We start from the raw sequence: 23,552 nt of genomic DNA on the forward strand, positions 1-23,552 counted from the left end.
TGGCTTCGATTCCTGTGTTTTAATCATCTGGTAAATACATTTTTATATGGTATGGGGCTTCAAAAATATAATTTTATTGATCATGTGTAAATTAAGACATCAACTTCACATATGAATTACAGATAAAGAGATTCAGACGTCTTGAAAATAACATAATTAAGGCAGAAATTTATTATGTGCATTGTATTTTATAATAAGTTATCGTACATGAACTAATCCACATAATTTAATTATACTTAAATCAAATATATTAAATCACACAGTAATCTGTTTAGTAGCATAATGGACGTCATCAGCGCTGACATTCAGGAGTATTCTGGGCTCAGCAGGCTTAGGTTCCATAAGAAGAAGTTTGATAGCTGCCAGTCTAGCACATATGGCTAGGGTCTGAGACGGTGTGGGTGGGCGAATATTAGGCGCCGACCTGTACGGACGGCCGTCTAAGGCGACTATCGCACCGGCCGTTTGTAATACACGGGATAGAGTTGTCTCGTCTGAGCCCGTTCTTTCCACCTGAAATGGTTTAATACAGTAAATATTACATGTTATATGCTAAGAATAATATCGTTCAAAGGTAAATTTGAAAAATTAAAATTAGTGAACAAAGGAAAAGTGAAGTTAAAGATTTCAAAATCGCGTCGAGAGGCTTTAGTAGCTTCAATCTATATTACTGTCACTTTTGGCTCATCAAATAAGACGTCATAAGATAAAATATTTGTAAAACTTTTAAAGGAAGTGGCGAGCTTGGTACTTGAAGTTTTAGCGATGATAGGCCGTCTGATGGATTAGACAATATTTTTTTTTTATCAAGTTTTTACAATTTGATACGCCTCATCCCTGTCTCCACCCTTTCCTGCTCTCTCCTATTCCCACCCTTTCCTCTTCCACTATCACTGTCGGCAAGGCATCCGCAACATATCTTAAGTTGCAGATGTCCATGAGGGACAGTGATTACTTCTCATCAAATAGGTCGTCTGCTCGTTTACCACTTTTCACAATAGAATATGCTACGCTACCTCAGCGGCTACAGCTCTTAGTATGAGTCTCTCAGCGGGGGAGCAGTTCCTAATGGCGCGGACCGGGGCGCTAGAGGCGGCCTCGTTCAACGCTCGTTGTACCTCCGCTAGGCCCGCGCCCCCCGCTCCACTCAGCTCCAACGCTCGACTGCACAGGGCGAGCGCGCGCCGAGCGTCGCCCGACACAGCCGCTACCTTCCTGTTTTATTGTATAAGATATAATCATGGTAAACGTTTGGACAAATCTGTTTTGAGTCTTTTTATGTTAATTATATTTAATAATATATGCTTTTCGAATTGAAGTAGCGTTTTTTTTATATTTTTCTTGGCATCTCGATTACTTTCTAGACGCGGTCACAGAAAGGTTAGGTGGAAGTGTTACCTGATGGTGATCAAGGTTTGGAATGAACAGATGTATGACTATATTCAAAATGTTACCTTAGCAGCATTATAATCATAAAGAATTACCTGTACGTGTATTGCTCATGGAAGTAAAATAATGATAAGGAAAAGACATGACTTCTACAAAATTGAAAATGTGACAAAACGGTACATTTTGAGTTAATAATTGTGCCTATGTTTGTGCATCATATTACGTTTTATAGGTCTTTTAAATATAAGATCTATCTAGCGCTCGGATATTATCTATGTTACGTATAAATGCAGCTGTAGATATTAATGCAGAAATCCAGTGAAAACTGCTTCATTATTTCCTAGAAGTTTTTTGTCATTCAAATTGTTTCCTATACCTGGCTATGAGTTGTACCGCGTCGGGCGTGACGTTAGCTCCGGCCAGTCTGGTGGCTACTATACATTGTAACTGTGTATGCGTGTATGGCGGGAACGTTAATCTGGTTAGTCCCAGTCTGGACGCCACTCTTGAGGCTAGCGCTCGTTCTGGAAGGTCCATAGTGTTAGCCACAGCCAACACGGTGAGAAGCGCTGTGTTATGGGCAGCCCACTCCATGATGCTGTAAAGTACATCCTGACGCCTATTGCATAGTGCGTCCAGCTGAAAAATGTATATGTTATTTACTATTAAAACCTCAAAACTATGAAACCTCCTTTCGCTGATTTGATAATATGTTCACATTGAAATACTTTTCATACAATCAATACTAAAAAAAAAATACAATAAAAAAAATGGTCATACAGTTTGTATTGGATACAAAAACGTAGACAGCACTTGTCATAGAACCCACCTCATCAACAAGGAGCACAGTCGGTGTCCGTCGAGGTCCAGGGTTTGTGAATCGCTTCTCCAATAAAGAACAGGCCTGTTCCCATACCACTGACTTGCCTTTAACAGGTGGTTATTATGTATTAGTTATACTTCCTTAGTATTGTTAAATAATAATAATGTGTCAAGTGTAATGTAGGTACATTACTATATAAGTTTCTGTCACTCAGTCTCGCTGCTTGGCATATATTATACACACATACAAAATTAATACTTTTATTGGATACTACAGTGATAATAATGAAAAAATATATAATTGTACCAGTGAGCTGTTTGTATATTTGTACGTAAGCCTGTCTGGGTTCAGCGATTCTCATGCCGTTGACCTCGACTAATTGGAATTCGGGTAGATCAGGTTCCTCCTTCAATATCTGAAGCGCTGAATTCACCGTTGCCGTCTTTCCTGTACCCGGCACTCCTGATATGTACATGCATCTGTAATATGTATTTTACCAGTTGTTGCTTTCAACTGTTTTACATTTGCTATTGTTTAAGATTATTATTAGATTATTATTATTATTACTATTTTTATTTTTTTTGTTCGTGAGTGAACATACAAAGAATGTTATTTTATTACATATCATGTACATGCGAATGTCGAGTTAGCCTATAAGTGGGGTGTACAATTAATGCATGTTACAAATTAAATAATTTAGTGTTAATTAAGACTAAGAACTAAAATTGTATACAACGTTGGCTTCCTATTTAAATAAATAAATAAATATGCGTTTGCTTTATAGAAATTTATTTTATAAGTATGTTATGATAATACAATGACCGTATGAGAGATACTAAAAAATTATTTATATAACAAAATTAACATATATATATTGTCACATTAATAATTAGATGTAGAAATTTTTTACTTACTTGTTAAATTTAGTGTAAATCGTCCGGAAAGCGATAAATATTAAGACGTATATAAAAATGACAAATTTTATTTATGGAAAAATCTAGTACAGTTAAATTATAAGTAAATTTTTTATTTATATAACAAAACAATTTGAGACACAATTGTATCTAGGCTCACCCACTAATTCCATGTAACAGCTTGCTCTTAACAAATGACAATATCTCATGCAATTGATTCTCTCTGCCGGGAAGTGATTTGTTTTCTTTTGTGTAATCTGCAGCAGAAAACAAGTAATATTGACATATATATATAATTTCCATACATATTTAAATTGAAATTTAAACAGTAAATAGTTTAACATGATTTCTTATCAAATGCATGGAAATTTTGTCAGACTTTAAATAATTATGTACTATTTATTTCAAATAGGTTAAAGTATATTTTATTACCATTGCTGTTGTCAATGGAGTGTACCCTGCTGTGTAGGGTAGGTGTAAGTTCGCTGGTGAGAATTCTTCTTGATATACTTTTTGGCGTTCTTGTTATAGAGCTCCTCGCCCTCGGTGTTTTTGGTGTCTTAGGAGTCTTTGGTGTTTTAGGTACTTTGGGGGTTTTAATTTTGTAGTCGTCATCGCTACAACTTGAATGTCTATGGACTGTTCGTCTAGGTGTTCTTTTAACTGGCGAAATTTCTTCATGGTATACAGGATTCCTTGTGACCCTTCCGGATCTTGTGGAATAGGTAGTGCATGTGTCTTTTCCATCATCCTCAAACACTAAAACCTTCTTTGGAGTTTCATCGGTTGTTTTGATTTGCGTTTTCCGTTTAGGCGTCGATGGCACATGCTGCCTTATGATCAGAGTAGGAAGCTCTTCATCAGAATTTTCTTTCAATTCCATAGACAGAATCTCTTCAAGATTTTTTTTGCTCAATTTCTTAGCACTCTTTGGTGTTTCTGTAACTGGAGTGAAGGTGTCATTTTTTGGTGTAGCCGTTTTGGGTGAGGCCTTTTCGTTTTTGTCTGAAAGTATAGCCCGTTTAAGGAGTAGTTTTGTACCATCATTTTTACTGACACTCCAATTTTTATCTGATATTGAAACCCTGCCCATTCTTTTTATTAAACTGCTAGGTGTTTTAGGTGTTTTGCTTTGGGGAGTTGCATAATTCTTTGTGGGGGTACTTAACAGTTGCAATGCTTTCCTTTCTTCTTCTAGTACTGGTTCCAGCGTAACTTTTTTCCTTCCGACAGCTATAAGACGATATCGACAAATGTAATGCGATGTCGACTTCTTTATAATTTCATCGGTGTCTTTTGTGAATGTATGTATTACTGTACATTTTTTAAAAAACGTTTCTATTGATACATCAGTGTCAAATGGTCTGTGATCTTGTACTACCTAAAAGCAAAGGCTGGCATCACAAAACATTCATATTTATTTTTTGATTCAATTCTTTGTCATGTTACCTCTTTTTCATAGAATGCAATGTGTTCCGAGTTATTAAGGCATCCTTTTGGTAAATCTAAGGGTCTAGAATACCATTGGACTTTCGCTCTGAATGGGTCATTTTTATTAGACCGATCTTCGTAAAGAGACATAATCCTCGCCGCATCACAACCTTCTTCAGTATCTGGCTCCGCTGCATCAGCATTGGACACCAGAATGTGATCACCAACTTCTGCCACTAACTCTTTAAACTGAAATTTTCTGCAATATGTAATATTATGAAAAAGTTATATTGATTTTGTGTAACCGCTTAATGAAAATATATTATCATTAATACATATAAAGATTTATTTCATATTGTTATTTTCTTAATTGCTTACTGGTAGAAGTGAAAAGAAGTTGAAAGGTTTTGATCATTTTGTATTTCTTCACTTAGCCACTGTACGTTTTTAACTACATTTCTCCGTCTTGGCATTATTTTTATATCACTGATTTCGATTTTATTACTAAATATGTTCGTTAGTTTCAAAGAGTAAACTTAATATTTAAATTGTCGTTAATGTCACATTTCCCGCGGCCGCAGCTCTGTATATTACTCTTAGTTTTAAAAATCTACTCAGCCATATGTCAGCCACTGTCGTCTAAACTTTTATGTAGTATATAAAAATTAAAAGTTTGATGATATAAAGTTAAGGATGATGGTAATGCATTAACATTTAATATATTTTATGTTTTTAGTTATAGGTTATAATTATTTTGCATGGTAAGTCTTCAATTGTCAAATTACAAAAGTCAAATTTTATTTGAAAGCTGTCAAACGCACGTTTCATATTGTGTTTGTTGGTTATTCCTAGTTATAGTTAAAAGTTGTAATTGACAAGAATTCTATTCGTCATGAAATTTAAACAAAAGAAATCTTCTAAACTGACTCTGTCAGATAAAATAGCAGATGCGTTAACTGTTAAACCTAGAGCGGATATAGAAGATGATGTTATATTTGGCACGAAACCAAATACAGTTTCTCGTGCGGATTATTCTTCTGACAGCGAGGATGAGGACGCAATTAGCGACTTTAGGAAGCGTAATGTTAATTTATTAAGTGAGATAAGTAAGAAGTATGAAGGTCAGGTAGTATCTCGGAAAGAATTTGACCGAAATAGCGCAGATGAAAGTGTAGACGATGAGAGCGATGGACAACAGTCCGAGCAAGAAATTTCTAAGAATCTTAAGGGTCTGATGTCGGATGACGAGGAAAGCCAAGGAAGCGATGACAGTATCATCAAAAATGTCAAATCTACAGTTAAATCTGATGATAGTTCATCAGAAGATGGAGAGAGTGATGACTATGATATAGTTAAACATAGAAACGAAGATGAAAGCGATGAAGATGGCTCAGAGGAAGAAGGAGGATTTGACATCAGTCAAATGGAAGAACCCGTCAAAGAAGAATTTGAGCATGTCAAAAAGCAAAATGTTTCAGAAGAGGCTAAGAAGGGTATGGCCGTCAGAAACCAGTTGCTATTATGGGAAGGTCTTTTAGAAATGAGGATACATTTACAGAGATGTATGAACTCGGCAAACAGAATGCCTATGTCTGATACATATGAAACTCTTAAGAACCATTCCGACTTTGTTGAGGAATCTGGGATGGTGATCAACAATGTGGCAAATGTTTTAGACAAGTGAGTAAACCTTTAATGACTTAGTACAATGAATATAAATTATAAGAGCTTCTTTTAAAACATTATAACTCATTCCAAATTCAACTACTAAATATAAAATCCAACATTATGTACAATTATTGTCTGTTTGTATAGCAATGATTTGTTTTTAATTGTTACACATACTTATAAAATACAATAGTAATATTATTAAGTGACTTATTAATGTAGTGATAAAATTTTAAATCTCTATATGTGTAAATTAATTATTTAATGACAGTGAGATATTAAAAAGCCTCAAATATTTGATCAGTAGTACAACTTATTGTTATGGGTTTCTGTTATCGGAAATACTGTGATAATGTTGGTCGTAAAATGAATGTCTCTTTCATAGTATTTTGTACTTTATACTATAATTATATACTATTCTTTTTGTTTTAAATTCATTTTTGATTTCCAGACATTTAAAACATCCAATTAATTTTATGCATATTTTTTAGGTTTTTAAATCTGCAGAGTCTATTATTAAAGCAATATCCTGAAACTAAGACCATATCAAATAAGAAAATTACATCCGAGGCGCAGCAAAAGCAAGGAGAAGGGAGCGACGAAGAAATCCCTAGTGACACAGACAATGAAGAAATTCCTTCCGATACCGAAAGTGAAAATGATCAACCGCAGATGAAAGCAGATAATAAGAAAACCAATGAAAAGAAACGAAAACTAGAAGATTATGAAAGTGATATAGCAACGACCCACAAGGCTTTTAAGTCATATAGAGATGCGACAGTCAAAAAATGGAATGAAAAGACACGTCTAGCGACCGCAGCTAATATTAAAAGTACACCCACAAATACTATCCTACAACAGATATCATATATATTGTCGGACAGGGATAAGCTTATACGTCGGACACAATTAAAGAGATCCGAGTACGATATTATTGGATACAAAAAAGATCCAACTCCCACTGAAAATAGAGATCAAAACGGAATGGGAATAAATCCAATAACAAGAGACAGGAAAGACAATGATGTTTACATTCCAGAAATCTTCGATGATAGTGATTTTTATCATCAACTACTGAGAGAATTAATAGAGTGTAAATCAGCTGATATATCTGATCCAGTCCAACTCAGTCGCCAATGGATCGCTCTGCAGCAGATGAGGAGCAAGATGAAGAGGAAAGTTGATACGAGGGCAACAAAGGGTAGGAAAATTAAGTATGTTGTACATAACAAGCTAGTCAGTTATATGGCACCTGAAAAGTCTATTACATGGACCGATGAGAGCACTAATGAGTTATACAATTCACTGTTCGGCAAAATGTTTGAAAGCAATAATGTCGGCACGAATATAAATTTGGATAATGTAAAACTTTTTAATTAAATGAAAATAATATATAAAAAATCAGTTTTATTTATTCACTTTGCAGTTAAATAAATGTTGTATTATAAATTTTGAAGTTTTGACATAATGGAGAAATAGGTGCTTTGGGTATTTGACGTGAAATTAAACTGAGACAAAATATACTTCTATTTCTAAAATTAAATAAGAATTAATATAAAACACACATAGTTTTAACCATTCATATATTTTACACTAACAATATTGTATTCATGGAAATATTGTAGTTGATTCTAGTAGGTAGTAATAAGCAAACGATTGTCAAGGTGCACTGTGCGCATAATTTAAATTATAATGTTGCATACATATTTTAAAAACATTGCGAGTTTTTTTTTTTTTATTATTAGTCTCCCGGAAGTTAATCAAAAACACGCGTTGGCGGTGTGAGTGCTGCATAATCTATATTTTAAAGTTTATTCTTAAATAAAGATGTTTAAAACAGATAATGCATGTTTTTTATTCGAGACTTAAAGATATCATTTAGACTGCATGATTTTGTTTTCTGTTACGCAAAATTATTTACGCTAATATGACAGACATTTAATTTTTCCAATGGACACTAATATAACTATTTACTTTTACATAATATTTAATTTATTTAAATTATTTATTATTATCATTATCACAGACAAAAAATGCACAACAAAATATTCTGTAACCAACTAATTTAAATGAAAAACAATTTTATAAATACAATTTATTATATAATTTTCCAGTAACATCTGCCATCATCTAATCTTATATTCAGGGTGACCCGAGAAGCACGCCAGGTTATCACACACACACACGTACACACGCACATCACACACACACGTATTTTACTCCGTAATTCACTTGTTTTTGGATGATTTCAACCATTAATTAAAATGACAGTTCATCCGTGAAGTGTTTTGCAACTTTTTGAATGTAGCTCTTATTCCATACGCATAAGATTTATAATGTAATTGATATGAAGTTTAGATTGTAGTATCTTTTCTACACGATATAATGTTTTGGTTTAGATCACGTTCGCTTCATACATATTAAATATATAAAAGGGAAAATTATGCGAAGAAACGAGAACTGTAAGACGGAAATATATCTTTCGCTGTAATATATATATATATATATATATAGCAAGCTGGCCTGGGCTTTTGCCGTATACTATAGTTTACTATATTATGTATACCTCTTGATATAGCTTTCTCATCACTTTGAGGTTTTACTCGATTTCTCGAAAATTCTTTGATGAGACTTGTCTTGATGACAGTGGAGGTACCTCAGGACAGTTCCGAATATCATTTCTAGAATTTAAGAAGCAATAGAGTTACAAATATTTAGTGGAATTGTTAAGTTTGTTTTAACCGTTTCGTTAACGGTTGTTAAATTACAATTTCAAACTTGGAGTAAGGTTAGTAAGATAAACGTGAAGGAGTTATCCTCATCACTGCCGTTTTTTGATGGGCCAACAATATTCCCTTTAGCTACCAACCTTCGCTTACTGTCGAGGGACGACAGAAAGCACTTACCTACTAATGGAAAGTGATTTGTCAAATTGTGCAATGCCAGAAAAAGAATGTACTGAATGAACGTACATATAACATTTGCTTTTTAAATTCTCTCATTAAATAAAAACGTTGACATTGGAAAAATATTCTACAATTCTTGTGTGAATGAAGAGGTAGAGGTATTAAGCATAGGAAAAAATATTTAATAAATAAATAGTTAAACTGGCTACAATTCCTTTAAATTTTTTTAATTTAATTAAATGGAATAAATAGACACATATTTCGTTTGTGTGTTTCTAAATATAGCATTCGTCCATATATTATAAATATTGAAGACATCAAACCTACGCAGAAAAATATTAATCGTACGGATTGCGTAGTTACAATATGCGTTACAGAAATGTAAACTCAACCTTATATGCTCTGGGCGTAAAGTTATATTGGCTTGTTCAAAATACTCGCATCATTTTATTTACACTAGACACATCAAAGAAATGTACATATATGCGACTTCTTTATGTTCTGTGGTTTTATTTGCAGTATATAACCATTCAGGTGAAAATATTCAGCAGAAAACTTGTGTGCCTGTGCCTTGAGCCTTATAGTGTGAGTTAAGCTTTAACAAAAAAATAAAAACAAATGAATCTGTGGAAGATGACCGACATTCAACAAAAATATACTCAAAACAGTTAATACGTAAAATATAAAAAAAATTATGAATCATTTTGTAATTATGATTTTAAAATGAGCTTATACTTAAATTTAAATTAGATTATACAAAATGAAACATTCATCAACAGTAGCTGGATTTAAAAATGCAACTTTGTTTTAACAATAAGACATAATCGTTGAATTAATAAAGCAACTTCAAGAAGTTTCAGGTTCGACTCCTTGTGTAAATGAATTTCTCATTTTATGTTTTCAAGATTATGAAAATGTTGAGATTGTTTTACCGTCTTTTTTTAGTGCAGTCCTAGTATTACATTATCTTAAAGTAGAGCACATCTTTAATTCACTGTAAAAGTTCCCTTAGGAAACAAAATTAAAATATAACGTTGTTTCCGCACGAACGATTACATTGATAGGACTTGTTACCGAAAACAAGACACAATGGAATTGTCTCATATGTAATAGCCAATAGGTATATGATCGAAATTAATAGTTGAGACTTACTCAAAATACAATATTGGACTATGTAAGCTATAAGAATCGTTATATTAAATTTTCCGATAGCTTTTTATTAATTTAATATATATATATATATACATTGAGACCATAACGGAGGACATATTTAAAAATCGACAACTAACAATTGTTAATGCTTTAAAAACTTACTCATTCTTTGAAACGATTAACTTCTTACGAGTACATTATTGGTCATTGAATAAGGTTAAAGATGTGTTGATAGAATAAAATTCTGAAGTCAGTGTATGTTATTGTAAAAAGACTTACATTGAAATAAAGAATTGATAGTTAGAACCCATGGCATATGAAATAAATTACAACTTATAAAGAAATGTAAGATAAAATATAACTTGAATTAATGCTGTGGAATTTTAAAATTAATAGTTCAATTTAACCTTTTGTCAGAATCGAAATTATTTGGGAGAACTTTGTCATTACTTTACGGAGAACATAATTTAGTGGGCAACTATTATGTTTAAGTTACCTCATCGTGTTATGACTTTTCCTCTTGATGAAACTACGCTTAGTCTAAGTTAGAATCGTCACACTAAACACGGAGCGTTAACCGTATTTCATTCATAAATCTTAGCAAATTATAGTATTAACGTATGTCATTGATAAACTGGCAACACTTTAATCAGCATGTCAAATAACACTTTTTTTAAAATATTAAATACCTTAATTTTAGATTATCCTTTATGTTGTTAGTGATCAAAATTTATAAGATTGTAATTAACGAGCCGGGATAAATGTATTATCTTGTTCGCAGAAAACGTTAATTAAGTAAGGCTACAAGGAAAATAACACATATTTTCTTTTGTTACATATGGAGTCATTATTAATCTATTAGCAATATGCTGTCAAAGTAACATTTATACTCCACCAGCTGTTTCCTGTAATATAAGTTAAATTTATAAACAAACCCTTTAAATTATTTACTTTAACTAAACAACTTAAAACTTATGTAACGTAAGTATTTATTGTATTTATGACCTACATTTTCTCTGCTGTCTGAACATTTATTAACAGAAATATAGTTATAAATACTCTTAAACTTTACTAACTTGATGGAAAATTTATCACAGATAGATATAAAATGAAAGTATCTTACTATACATTATAAAATATAATTAAAGTAATGAAAATAAATTTACAAATGCTACACTATCTAATGGCTTTCTAAATAGTATTAGTGCAATACTTGGCACCAAAGAGTTTTAAATTAATATCTGTTGAGATTGTTGCCATACTCAAAATATATTGTCGTCATTTTTTGTACTCGAACATTATAGCAATTTTGCTTGTTATAAGGCTCATTCAGGGTCTATACCGTTATATTTAAGTAGTCTGCAATACAGTTCTATCAACTCGAGAGGTTTCCGTTTTCAAGTACCCTTCAGATGTCGAATCGAAACAAGATTTTGATATCTGAGGAGTTTTAAATAACGTTTCATGTTATTTTCAATAAACCAATGGATAATTAAAATGGGAAATAATAAAACCTCTTTTGGTTTCAATGTTGAAAAAGTTTTGATAATAATATTATATTTTTTAAGTACGATATATGTAACTATCAATATTTAAAACAAAATGCAATCTAAGCCGCCTTAACATATTAGTAAGAGCAATACTAATTAATTAATTTTAACTATATGTGTATAAAAAAAGACTACTATTTTCGTGCTAGCTTCTGCCCAGGACTTTATTTGAGAGAACTACGAAATTAGCTCAGTGAGAACTGAATAGTGTGGTCTAAACAACAAAATATATATAAATAATATATATTATTATTATTTGATTTGTTGATCATTAGTTTTTATCGATGAGGTTTAAAATAATTGATTTACTAATATGGCTTGCCAATAAAAGGGCGAAAAATTTATGACCGTATCTAAATTTTTAATAAAACTTAGTAAAAAATTTAAATAATAAAAAAAAATTAAAAAGATTTCGTGTGAGCCCTGAGCTTATTTGATAAGTGAGCTTATCGTTTAATTGTGTTAAAAATTGATTACAACCGATTCTCAGACCTACCGAATACACATATGTACACTAAAATATCATGAAAATAGTTGAAGCCATGAGAAAAAAATTATATATAAGATATAAGTTATAAATATTTAATTACAAGTTATAAAATAGAAAGTATACTACGAATATTTTTTTTGTTGTATTTTTTTTATCGTCACCTTATCAGAAGTTTATGGATAGCCGTGTTTGTATTTGATCTTTGCAAATTGAACCGAATGTCAGCGACAGGTGACAGTCACCCGTTTCTGTTCCAACTTTCCATACTTCTCGAAATTGTCGTCTCTTTTGTTATCCGCACTTAGATCTTGACAGACAGCCAGGTGGAGTAATGTACTGATTACTAATTTATCAGGGTTGTTTTAAAAAACTGTAATTTCAAATGAATAAATCTTTTCTAAGGAGTTTATATATGTTTTTATTATGTTTATGAATAAATTTTTTATAAAAATCAATGTTCTGATTATTATTACTTAGCATACATTTTTCCGATACATCTATTCATGAAATAATATTTTTTTAAGCACATTTATATATTTTTTTATAGGAGATTATTTTTATAAAGCAAAAATGGAAATTGACTCAGGAAATTATAAATGTTAACACATGAAAAAATAGAATTAACACTATTTTGAGTTTAGGATAACAAAAATATGACTTGCTATAATTATTATCTTTTTATTAATAATGCCAATATGTTTGGTTGGACATGTCAACGTCAAATGTTCCAGAAATTAATATAAAAAATCTCTGTCAAATGTAAAAATTTTGGATTTGGTATAATTAATTTTTGTATTGGATCCATTATACCTTTTTCGATCTGAATAAATTTGAATAATAAGACATTGTGAGTTTTTTTTAAATCTTGAATGCTAAATATTAATAATTAAATTAAATTGATATGACAATAGCCATGGCAAATTATATATATAAATATATATACATTTGCATACATAAACATCTGTTTCGTACGTCAGTATCTATGTTAGTTCTTTACACGAATTTCACTTACATATTGTAGACCGTCGTCATGCTTATGAGTCTTGAGACCGCCACGTTCCAGCCATTCCATGCACATTCTCAAGATATGTTTCTCATCTCAATGGAATTTTATCAAACATTTTAAAACGGCCAAAACATCTGAGAATAGTTTCTCCATTTTATTCTATATATCTTTGTTATCAACGGCAATATTTTTAAATATTTTAAAGAAAAACGTGTTACTTAGCAAAGAACTCCAGTCTATTTAAAAGAATTCCAAAAAAAAAAAAACACAAGAGCACGTACGGACATTTGTTTAACATAAAGAATTTTTTTTAATAATCGTAGAAGTAGTCTGTGAACTTCCGTAAAGGGGCACAATCGTTATGTTACATTATGTTATCAGCTTCGAGTTCGTTCTAAATGTATTTTTACCATTAAGAATTCCATCTAAAATTTCATCAAAACATTTTGTTCATGCATCCCCATTCTTTGTAAATTTGTTTAAGATTAAATGTAATTTCTGTACAAACTGTAATTCGGTAGCAGTAATTCGACCTGAATTGCAAAAACTCCCAAAATCTAATATAAAAGGTTGAATATGACGAAAAGAAACCCTCTGGGTATTATATTCAAGATGGCAGTCGTGCAGAAAAATCTGTAATTTAAAAAAAAATACAGTTCCGTGTGCGTTACTGTAAAAGAACATTACTGTTTATATTTTTACCGTCTTGTTATGATTATAAGACCGTATATATATATATCTTCATTACAAAATCGTTATAAGAGCAGTCTTTACAAATTAGGAAATTATCTAACTAATCAAGTAGTTCTTTCTTATTAATTACGATGATTTATCCTTTATAATTATTATCAAACCTTTTAATTTTAACTCTATATTGGTAAATTGACAGCGTTCGTTGAGAAACCAGCCATTGAATGGGGAATTAACAAATAATAAAAGCGAAAACAATCGTATATCAGAATAAAATTTTTGTGAGCAGTTGAAACTTTTTTGTAACACGTTACTATGATGTTATTTATCTAAATAACAAATGAACTATGAAGTTGCATTTGAAATTTACACGTACACGGAGTCTGGGACAGCGGTGAAAATATTTATAGATAATTAATAACATACGTGTCATATTTTAATTTAATTTGTATCACAATTACTCGCTCACAAAAATCATTTTCATACATAAAAATTTCAAGATATTCGCACAGAGCTTACACTTTACATGAGACAGGAAAATTATAAACCTTTATTTATTTCGTTTGGTAAAATTATGATAAAAGATTTTTTTTATTTTATATGAATTTGTTTCGCCTATTTCTTTTTTGTTGCCAACCGGATCGTATTCGTTATTTTTTTATATATTTAATTCTCAATAAGTGATTCTCAAACATTTCAAATTATGTAAAGTTTTAGCGAGGCATTATTATTCTTCTAATGTACACCAATTTTATTGACTTGATTATTCTATTTATGATCTAGAAGTTACACAATTTCCTGTTTTTCTTAATTTTTTCCATTTCAGGCTGCGTTTTAGAATTTTTACATGAAACGGGGCTCATATTTTATAACAAATGTATTTATAATAAAAAAACGACACTCTATAAAATTAAAATTTACAATTAAATTAGGTAAAATCGGTACAACACAAGCTTTCGAAAACAAGAAATTTCATAATTATCTGTTGCTTGTTTTAAATTATTATTATGTTTCAAATTTATATTCAATTAAAATGTTTATTAAATAATCTACTATAATGTTACCATGTTAATTCTTAAATATATATTGAATATTGGTGTTGAAATGTAAAAGACAAGTATGAGTGAGACCCAAACGTTTACTAAACTGATATATATATTCAAGTGAGGGCGGAAGTTTTTGAAAAGGCGAATTGATTTTATAAATTATTTTCCATTTACCTCTTTTTTAGAGTTCAAAAGTTTCACAGAAAATGTTTGACCTTTGAAATCTTTGATGTCATTTCCAACTTTTATAGGATTTTTATCTGGATATTCTTAGAACTATGGTCGCAAGATTTTTCAAAATCAATTTCATTCGGGAAGTCGCGTGATATTTTCTAAGTATTCAAAATATTTATACCAATAATGTAATAAACGCAATTGCATATGTTTTTGTTGAAGTTACGTTAACGCTTTGATATAATTTTGTATTTATATACCAAGCGGCAAGCTCTTTGTAGGACAAAATCTTTATATTTTATTGGTATAAAATTTTCGGATCATAACTAACATTTAATAAAGCCAGTTACATAACGGACGAAGGGTCAATAGTGAGACATTATTATAATTTTACCTCCTAGCTTGTTATATATACGTATGAATATAAAAAGTAATTTATATTGAGTCGTATATGGAGGGAAACCATCTGTATTACTTTACGTATCTTGAAGTCCAATATCAAGTGGTGTGAGTGTAGTGAAGTTTTCATTTTTTTTTCGAAGACGGGGCATATGTCACTTTGGTTAGGAATTTATAAAGTTTTTTTTGAATATTAAAATATTCATGGCACCATGTTATTATTATTGAAACGTATTATATATTCGCTGTTGATTATGTTATTATTTTTTTGATTGTTTAAGATGGTTTTGGTTCTGTAAATAGTTGAAAGATTAATAAAAAGTGTATAGTTTTATATAAAAAGGCTTAAAGACGAACACACAATCATTCATTATTATACAACCAGACAATGAAACGAATTAGTCAAAAAAGATTTAAAATACTAAATTACGTTTCACATGACATTAAATTTAAACACTCTCTTTTTACAATATTATTATTCTTTATTTGTCAAACTTTTGAAGTTTTATTCATATATGTATTGAATTTTAAAAGGGAACTTAAAAAACCAAAAAATTATCAGTGGAATAACGAAACGTGCCAAACAGCAGTGTAAGAGGCTTTGCAGTTAAAGGATTAGTTATAAGTGGTGTATTAGATGTCGTCCTTGCGAGACTACATTATCAGTATTAACGGAGGAGTGCATTTGATGCAGACAGCACCATCATTAAGTTGTATTTACGATGTGCTTAGCAGCTGAAACAATTGACGGCAACTGTGAACCCTAGGGATTCGACTGAACAAGTTACGAGATACTGCGATCTTTGTTAAAGTTTTAAATACACGGATTATGTCTTTTACTAAGTGTTATTAGGAGTACACAGTTAATTTTTTTTTTATGAATGCACTTTTTATAACATTTAAGAATTAATTAATAGTGAATCGTAATTTTTGAACAATTATTAAAATGAAAATGCTGCGAACAGTGAAGTTTTAAGTTAAATAAAATAAAAATTCTTGTAAGCAAACTATATAAAACAAACCGAGAATCACAATTAAGAGTCAATTAGTTATCTATATAGATAAGATGCCCGCCGTAAGGTTATGACATAGCCTCAGATGTCAGCAGGGCGGCCCGCCCGCCCGTGTACAGCCAGTAGCGATCGAGCGTTCACTTCAGACACGTTCGTGTTGCAGGTTAAGTGAGAAGTGAAGTGACGTGTTTTGTGAACTTGTTTTTGGATGCCACGAAAATAAGGTACGTTATTTTTTTTTATATCAAACCTCTAACGAGCAACCTCTTTTTTTGTTTTTATTTTTTTTATTGGATACATCCGATGATAATGTAAACAGATCTTACATCTGCTATGAAAATGTAGTAAATATATAAATTGTTATAAAACTCTAATCATAATATTTTAATACGTGAACGCATTACGTTGCGCGGCTAACAAAACATCCTGTATCTAAAAAATATTTACCGTCTGTAAACTTGTGTTTTAAAATACCACTTCAAATGAAAGTTCGCGAACTGGTTACATCAATAGGCCTTTATCCTTTTCATCCGGGTCAAAGGAGCGTGTCGTTAATAACTTCCCCATAACAACTCTCAGATCCGATTTAATATAGCATTCAATTTTAACACTACATGTAAAATAAATAACCATTTATAGAACAACAAGAATAGTAATAGAGAATAACATTTCAAATTTCTTATCTATAAGTCTATTACATTAAAGTGAATTACGTATAGAATTGCATTAATGTATACTTTTAATGTGACGCCTTACTCAAAGTGACCTACAACACAATGTGTAATCACATTTAGGGAAAAAATATTTTCTGTTTACACTAAAAGAAATGATAAGTTTTGACATACTTTAACTTAGTGATCAAAGTATTGTCGTCGTCATACAGGAGTCTAATTTTTCTAAATAACCTGTTTAAAAACTTTAACGCTATCCGTTTCCTAAGCCTAAGTTTTGATCGCCACGGCTTGCAAACTTATACTAAGCGTGCTGTTCTCGTTATTATATCGAAATTGAGGAAAAATTTTGTAAAAATAACTGCAGGGGGTTAAATGTTATTATTTATGTAAAAAAAAGCCGTTGAAAATTACTTTTTTAGCTTATTCTTATTAGAATTTGTTTCAGTAACATATATATATATATATATATATATATACATATATAATGCAATTCAGTGAGAATGATATTATGTTATTTAATTTTTCGAGTATGTTTTATTTGTTTAAATAGCTTGATATATTTGGTAGATAGTTCTCAGTTCCTAGGTCCTGTTGTCATTAGACTGCAACTTTTATTTTGAGCAGTTCTTTAGGATTAATAGAGTTCTTCCATAACAGATGGAAAGTAAATATAAGTTAATGTATTTTCATCATTAGTCATCAATGCAAATCAAACGCTTCTTCAGCACAGTTGCAGAGATTTATACGAAAGAAGTTAACCTCAAATTTGGTATAATAATATTATAAATATAACATAATAATGTAAACTTTTTCTAAGTAATTATCTTACAGAGATTTAACAAAAGATACACGTTGTTGTAATAAGGACGAGGGGTATATTATAATAACGTTTTACTTGACAATACGATAAAAACAAGACCTTTGATATTCCATTCGCATCAATAATAATTAAAAAAGGTTGTTCACATATTTTCTGCTGACAAGTGTCTTTGCAGAGGCTTTCAATAATGTTATTGTTAAGTTAAAATTAAAAAAAAAAATCATGTAATAGCAAAATCGGTTTTATAAAATGTTGTTCCGATAAAAAATAGTCTATCTGTCATTTTAGTAACTTATTATGGTGTCTGACATACGATGATTTATGACACAGCACGATTATTAATCATTAAGAGTTCAAGGAGCTAAGTTAATAGTTATTTGTTTTTTATTTTATTTCATTGCATTATAGGCTGATGTAGGTTTAATTTAGGTCTAACAGAGACGGCACCTTGTATATTATTTTGCTTTTTTATTGTGTCTTTTTTATTTTGTAGTAATAAAAGAAGAAGTTATTAGAATCTTCTTAATTTTGGTGATATATCTCTCGTTTGAACGACAGGAAATTTTGAAATGCAAACCTTTTTACGCTCACCAATAGGTTGTACCAAACTAAACGCAGACGTTTTCCAGTTAGTTCTTCTTTATTATACCTACGATGCTGTTATTTGTTAAGATATATGACTGTAAAATTGGAAACTGTTTCTGTGAAGTCTAATAAAACGAAATCATGGTAAAGGTAAGTTTAGATTACCTTTCTCGTTTTTTTTTTAATAGTAAACCTTCAAAGAAGGTCCTACACTTGTTAACTACGTATAAAGAGTTTAATTTTTTTTATTCACCAACCAACTTTGATAATATCAGAAGCGAAGATTTATAGTGAAAAACTGTGATGTTATAAACTGGATGTGAGCATACTGTTAATATTGTTACGTCTTTGACAGTCCAGCAGTTATGAAAGTATCATAGGTTTTTTAATGTCCTTTTCATTCTGCTTTATATTTCATTATACAAAATGTCATATATAAAAACTCTTTTCTTATTTCACTATTATTGGTAGATATCTGAAAAATAGTAACTCGGTAATTACATTAATAATTATATCTGTATTATTATTCGAAATTTTGAATATGTACATAAAACGTTTTGAACACGATAGTCTTAATAGCATTTCTTTATTATATTCACAAAGATAACACCTCAAGCTTTAAAACGCAAGTAAACAAAAGCTTTTGTTATTTCTTGTATTTTTTAAAATTTTAATTAGCAAGGGTATTGAACACTCTTCTATACTTAAACAACAAACAATGAAAATCCTATACACAATTTTTTATACAATTGAATTCATAGAATTGCCCATTTAAAACAAAAAAGACCGAAAGTATTATCGAATTTCAACGAATTTGAAGGGATTTTCCTTTAATTTGCACGATAATTTGATTAAGTGTAACATCTGTGGCTACGTGGCTAGGTAGGTTTAACTGTATAATTTTGTTTTACCTCCATAAATCTCAAGGAGCTGGGAAAATCATCTAACGCTACTTTTCAAAGTCATTATGAAACTATGTTTATTAAATAACCAGTCTAATAGAACATAGTACCAACAACACTCAAGTATCAAACGAGTAACTCACACAGACGGTCAACCCTCGCACATTCAAATACACTCACACAATACATTTGTCTAATTAAATATTTAGTGCGAATAAAGCAATCAAACAGTAAAGATACATTGCATTTACTAATCACCACCAAATAGATAAGACTTTATAACAAACCTGAAACGCAATCAATTAATTTGTGTGTTTTTTCTTAGTTATTATGTAAATGCTCAAAAGTTCGAGCTGCAATTTATCATGTGATAGAAGCTTATTTTAATAAACATTGCTCGCGAATAAATAATATTTAATAGAATTCTATACTCTAAAGAAAAATATTATTAATATTCAAAATATTATTTAGAGATTAAATATTTTATTGTGTAAATTATAATTTTTGATAAAGTTAAATAAGTTTAGAATTTATCACTAAGTTGAACATAATTTGATGGATACAATGGAATATATATATTATAAATAAATAAAAAAATGTCTTGTTATTTACATTTCCTTAAACTCAAGAACGGCCGTACGGATTTGGCTGATAATTTATGAGGAGGTAGTTTAGAACTAGGAGACTGATATAGGATAATTATTATCACATTCGATTGCAAAACAAAAAAAAACTTTTAAAATTCAAAATCTGCTTATTTACTGCCTCTAAGCCAGAACAGGGTTCTCCCGTTCAGCTATACATTTCTAATTCTAAAAATGACGCAAGTGGAAGTCGAGGGCAAGAATTAGTATAACTCTATCACGAGCAGTTATTAAGTAATTGAGATCTGAGATTTTCGCGAGTATTCATTAAATAAAACTAAAATTTTTCGGATTATACTACGCGTTTCTAATAATTTTTAACAACATAATCCCGACGTTTCAGTTTTTTGTACATACATATGCATACAAACAAATTACAAATGGTTGATGGTAAGAGCATGTTTTACATGTTGCAACAACCTGCCTGTGCCTTGCCAGCATCGCTAGAATCACTTGAAGCCACCCACAGTTGAACGATAACCTGCGATACTACCATATGTGAAGAGAGTTACTGACAAAATAGGCTACATCTTGAAGAAGGTTTCTATCAAGACCTTATACAAACCACACATGAAAGCGAGTTAATTCTTGAGTCCTATCAAGAGTACCATTTCTTTATAACAAGCGGGTGTATACAAACATGATTGAGAATGTGGCCTGTCATACATTGGACAGACAAAAAGGAGCATCGATAAAAGGGTAAGAGAAGATGTCTCAGAGATTAAAAATAGGCGGGCGTCGAAGTTAGCAGTGCGTAAACATACCATGAACAAAACAGGCCACTACATTAAATTTAATAAACCACAGATCCTCGCTCGTGAAGACAGTTACATACCAAGACTAATCGACGAGGCTATTGAAATTAAAAAACCTCCCAATTTCAATAGACAAGATGGCTGGAATCTATCCAACAACGGGGACGCCCTCATAAAAATTATAAAATCCCATATCCGTGACCACACCATAAGGCCTCGAGACACAGTTAGCGCATTCTGCAGGTAACCAGAGCGGTACATGAGAATGTTAAGAAGTCGTTGGCGGTAGACAATAAATAACAAGACCAACTGACAGATATTCACATTTCCTCTGCACGTGATCACGGTTGCTGCAAAGTAACCGAAACGTCCATAGTGCGTTGTTCAAAATAATTATAAACGCGTTGTAAATCCAAACAATATTTGTTATATTTCAGTTATTAAGTACTTACACAGTCAGTAAGTACACTAAAAAAAATACGCTCATGAATTGACTTCGAATAATATTTTAACATTTCACCTAGTATTTTCTGACTTTATCTGTTACAATAACACTTTGGAATTTTCGAGTGACTTGAAAAAAAAAATCCCTTTTATATATGTTTATCTTAAGAGTTTAAACTTTTCTTCAGAGTTACCGTACCTAGTTTCTTTAGACGATCGATAGAGTTTAGACGATCTTACGGAGAAAATCTCTTCTACGACTCCCCTGGCGTCACTAAAAGCATTCTCTTAACACAAAATTACACGTAATTATACTTTTCAATTTGGTTTCTAAGAAACGTATAAAGTGACCTTTTAATTAAATTCTCTTTCAAATCATTAAACTATATAGAAAAGAATTTTTAAATAAAATATAAAAGATCAAAAAAGTATTAACTATATATGCATGATAAAATAAACGAGAAAGATAAATTAAGGAAGCTTTAAATTAAAATCTTAGAGACCCCTAACCCTTAAACAGATTCTTTTAGTGTTTATACATTCAAATTATTTCAAAACTAATGTCCTTATTAATAATATATAAAATTTAAGAGAAAATTATAGAATGATTAAAACCTCTTTCAAATCAAATATTGTTTATCTGTGGTGTGTTAAATAAATCGTATAACTTATTTTTGGTCAAAGCAATTCCTGTATCATGAAATATAAATTAAAAAGAATTGGTTTGTTTCTGACTCTGGGATCCGTTACACGGCATTTATTGATTGTAAGACTTTTCTAGGCAATGCACTACCTCTTAATACCATTTTTAGAGAATGATTTTTATTTTATAAGCAATGTCAATGTCAGACATTCACATCTCGTCTGCCCGTGATGACGGTTGCTGAAAAGTAACCGAAACGTCGGGAGTACGTAGTTTTTAAAATAATAAAACACGCGTAGTATGATCCGAAAAATGTTAGTTTCATTTAAAGGTCTTTCTTTCGAATTTAAAATTTATATTAAGATACGTGACTGTCAAAATAGTTTTTATATGATGAGATAGAAATGAAAAACTGAGATAACGTATAAGAATTTTACAGGGGCCGTTACAACATTATATTGTCACTCGTCGACTGTCTTATGATCCTGTTATTGATTTTCCATAACTCCTTACCATCCCATAGAAGCTACTGAGTACGTGTGAATCAATTACGCCATTTTACAATTCTAATTTTAAATCGTATACAATTGCTTTAAAATATATTTCATTTATATGTAGATGAAGTCCATTGACATTGAATTATTTCTGTTTGAAAACGTTTTTTTTTAATACTTTTATTTTTATTGAAAGAATAGATTGAGTTTTTAATGAAATCATTTGAATTTTGTTTAATTTATTGTAAAATTCCAGACGTTGTCCATAAGTTTGTCTCCCGGCTGAAATTAAACGCTCGAAGTATGAAGCATTCGGTTTCATAATTAATGTTATCACTTTTAAATGTATTATACTTGTACTACAATGTATTCTTCTGATTTTCTGTCTAAGTACTTTTAAATAATTATTGAAATAGGAATAAACATTCACAATCCAATTTTCAAATAAGATATTTATATAAATATCTGAAGGTACTATCAATAATTTATTATTTATAAGTTACAGTTAATATTAATATGTATAATTAAGTTTTATTTTCTTCTTCTTTTTCTTATTTGCATACCCTTTTAGTTTTAATGTTATTCCCGATGTAAACGATCCGCGTCATATCCCTCGAACACGCAACTGAACTGAACTACGCCGAACGTTTTCTTGTCTAATGAAGAACTAAACTACAATTGTACGAAGTACGAACTTTATATAACTCTTACCAAAACATATTCAAATAGATAAAAAATTATTTTATTGTACTACAAACTGTTAAAACGAAACATAAAATATTTTATCTTACATTAATGAGGTGTAGAGTAAATATAGACATTCGATGAACCTGAATTTTCGTACAATGTTGAATATTTTACTTTCTCTATTTATCTTTTCAATAACAATGAGGTCCACAATTCGAGTGTATATTATATACGTACGTATTGTTAAGCTTAT

At 30.6% G+C, this 23,552-nt stretch overlaps 3 protein-coding genes across 3 annotated transcripts in view; 2 read left to right on the top strand and 1 right to left on the bottom strand.

Annotated features, from left to right (window-relative positions):
• Positions 1–5: 5 nt before the first annotated feature.
• Positions 6–5,270, bottom strand: LOC116772106 (origin recognition complex subunit 1). The gene is made up of 9 exons (XM_032664149.2): positions 4,936–5,270; positions 4,576–4,816; positions 3,559–4,507; positions 3,287–3,383; positions 2,519–2,691; positions 2,219–2,316; positions 1,766–2,028; positions 1,017–1,215; positions 6–513 (listed from the first exon to the last, which is right to left on the bottom strand). Exons 1-9 carry the CDS (start codon positions 5,028–5,030, stop codon positions 256–258), a joined length of 2,373 nt encoding a protein of 790 aa, XP_032520040.2. The 5' UTR covers positions 5,031–5,270; the 3' UTR covers positions 6–255.
• An 87-nt stretch (positions 5,271–5,357) lies between these two features.
• LOC116772108 (protein AATF) lies at positions 5,358–8,069 on the top strand. Its single transcript, XM_032664151.2, has 2 exons — positions 5,358–6,237; positions 6,717–8,069. Exons 1-2 carry the CDS (start codon positions 5,450–5,452, stop codon positions 7,603–7,605), a joined length of 1,677 nt encoding a protein of 558 aa, XP_032520042.2. The 5' UTR covers positions 5,358–5,449; the 3' UTR covers positions 7,606–8,069.
• Positions 8,070–16,742: 8,673 nt separating this feature from the next.
• The window catches only part of LOC116771702 (adipokinetic hormone/corazonin-related peptide receptor variant I), a 34,213-nt gene continuing 27,403 nt past the window's right edge, over positions 16,743–23,552 (top strand). The window contains exon 1 of the mRNA XM_032663624.2: positions 16,743–16,875. The gene's annotated coding sequence lies outside the window, so the exon portion shown is untranslated. The remainder of the gene's footprint in view (positions 16,876–23,552) is intronic.

This window comes from Danaus plexippus (genome assembly GCF_018135715.1).
Source record: "Danaus plexippus chromosome 16 unlocalized genomic scaffold, MEX_DaPlex mxdp_23, whole genome shotgun sequence".
NCBI classification, from domain to species: Eukaryota; Metazoa; Arthropoda; class Insecta; order Lepidoptera; family Nymphalidae; genus Danaus; species Danaus plexippus.

Bases quoted from the DNA above. Each gene is read 5' to 3' on its own strand.
- LOC116772108 (XM_032664151.2), top strand. From the start codon at position 5,450: ATGAAATTTAAACAAAAGAAATCTTCTAAACTGACTCTGTCAGATAAA. The intron at 6,238-6,716 runs GTGAGTAAACCT...CATATTTTTTAG, and splicing joins GTGGCAAATGTTTTAGACAA to GTTTTTAAATCTGCAGAGTC.
- LOC116772106 (XM_032664149.2), bottom strand. From the start codon at position 5,030: ATGCCAAGACGGAGAAATGTAGTTAAAAACGTACAGTGGCTAAGTGAA. The intron at 4,817-4,935 runs GTAAGCAATTAA...TACATATTGCAG, and splicing joins ACTTCTTTTCACTTCTACCA to AAAATTTCAGTTTAAAGAGT. The intron at 3,384-3,558 runs GTAATAAAATAT...TTTCTGCTGCAG, and splicing joins CTCCATTGACAACAGCAATG to ATTACACAAAAGAAAACAAA.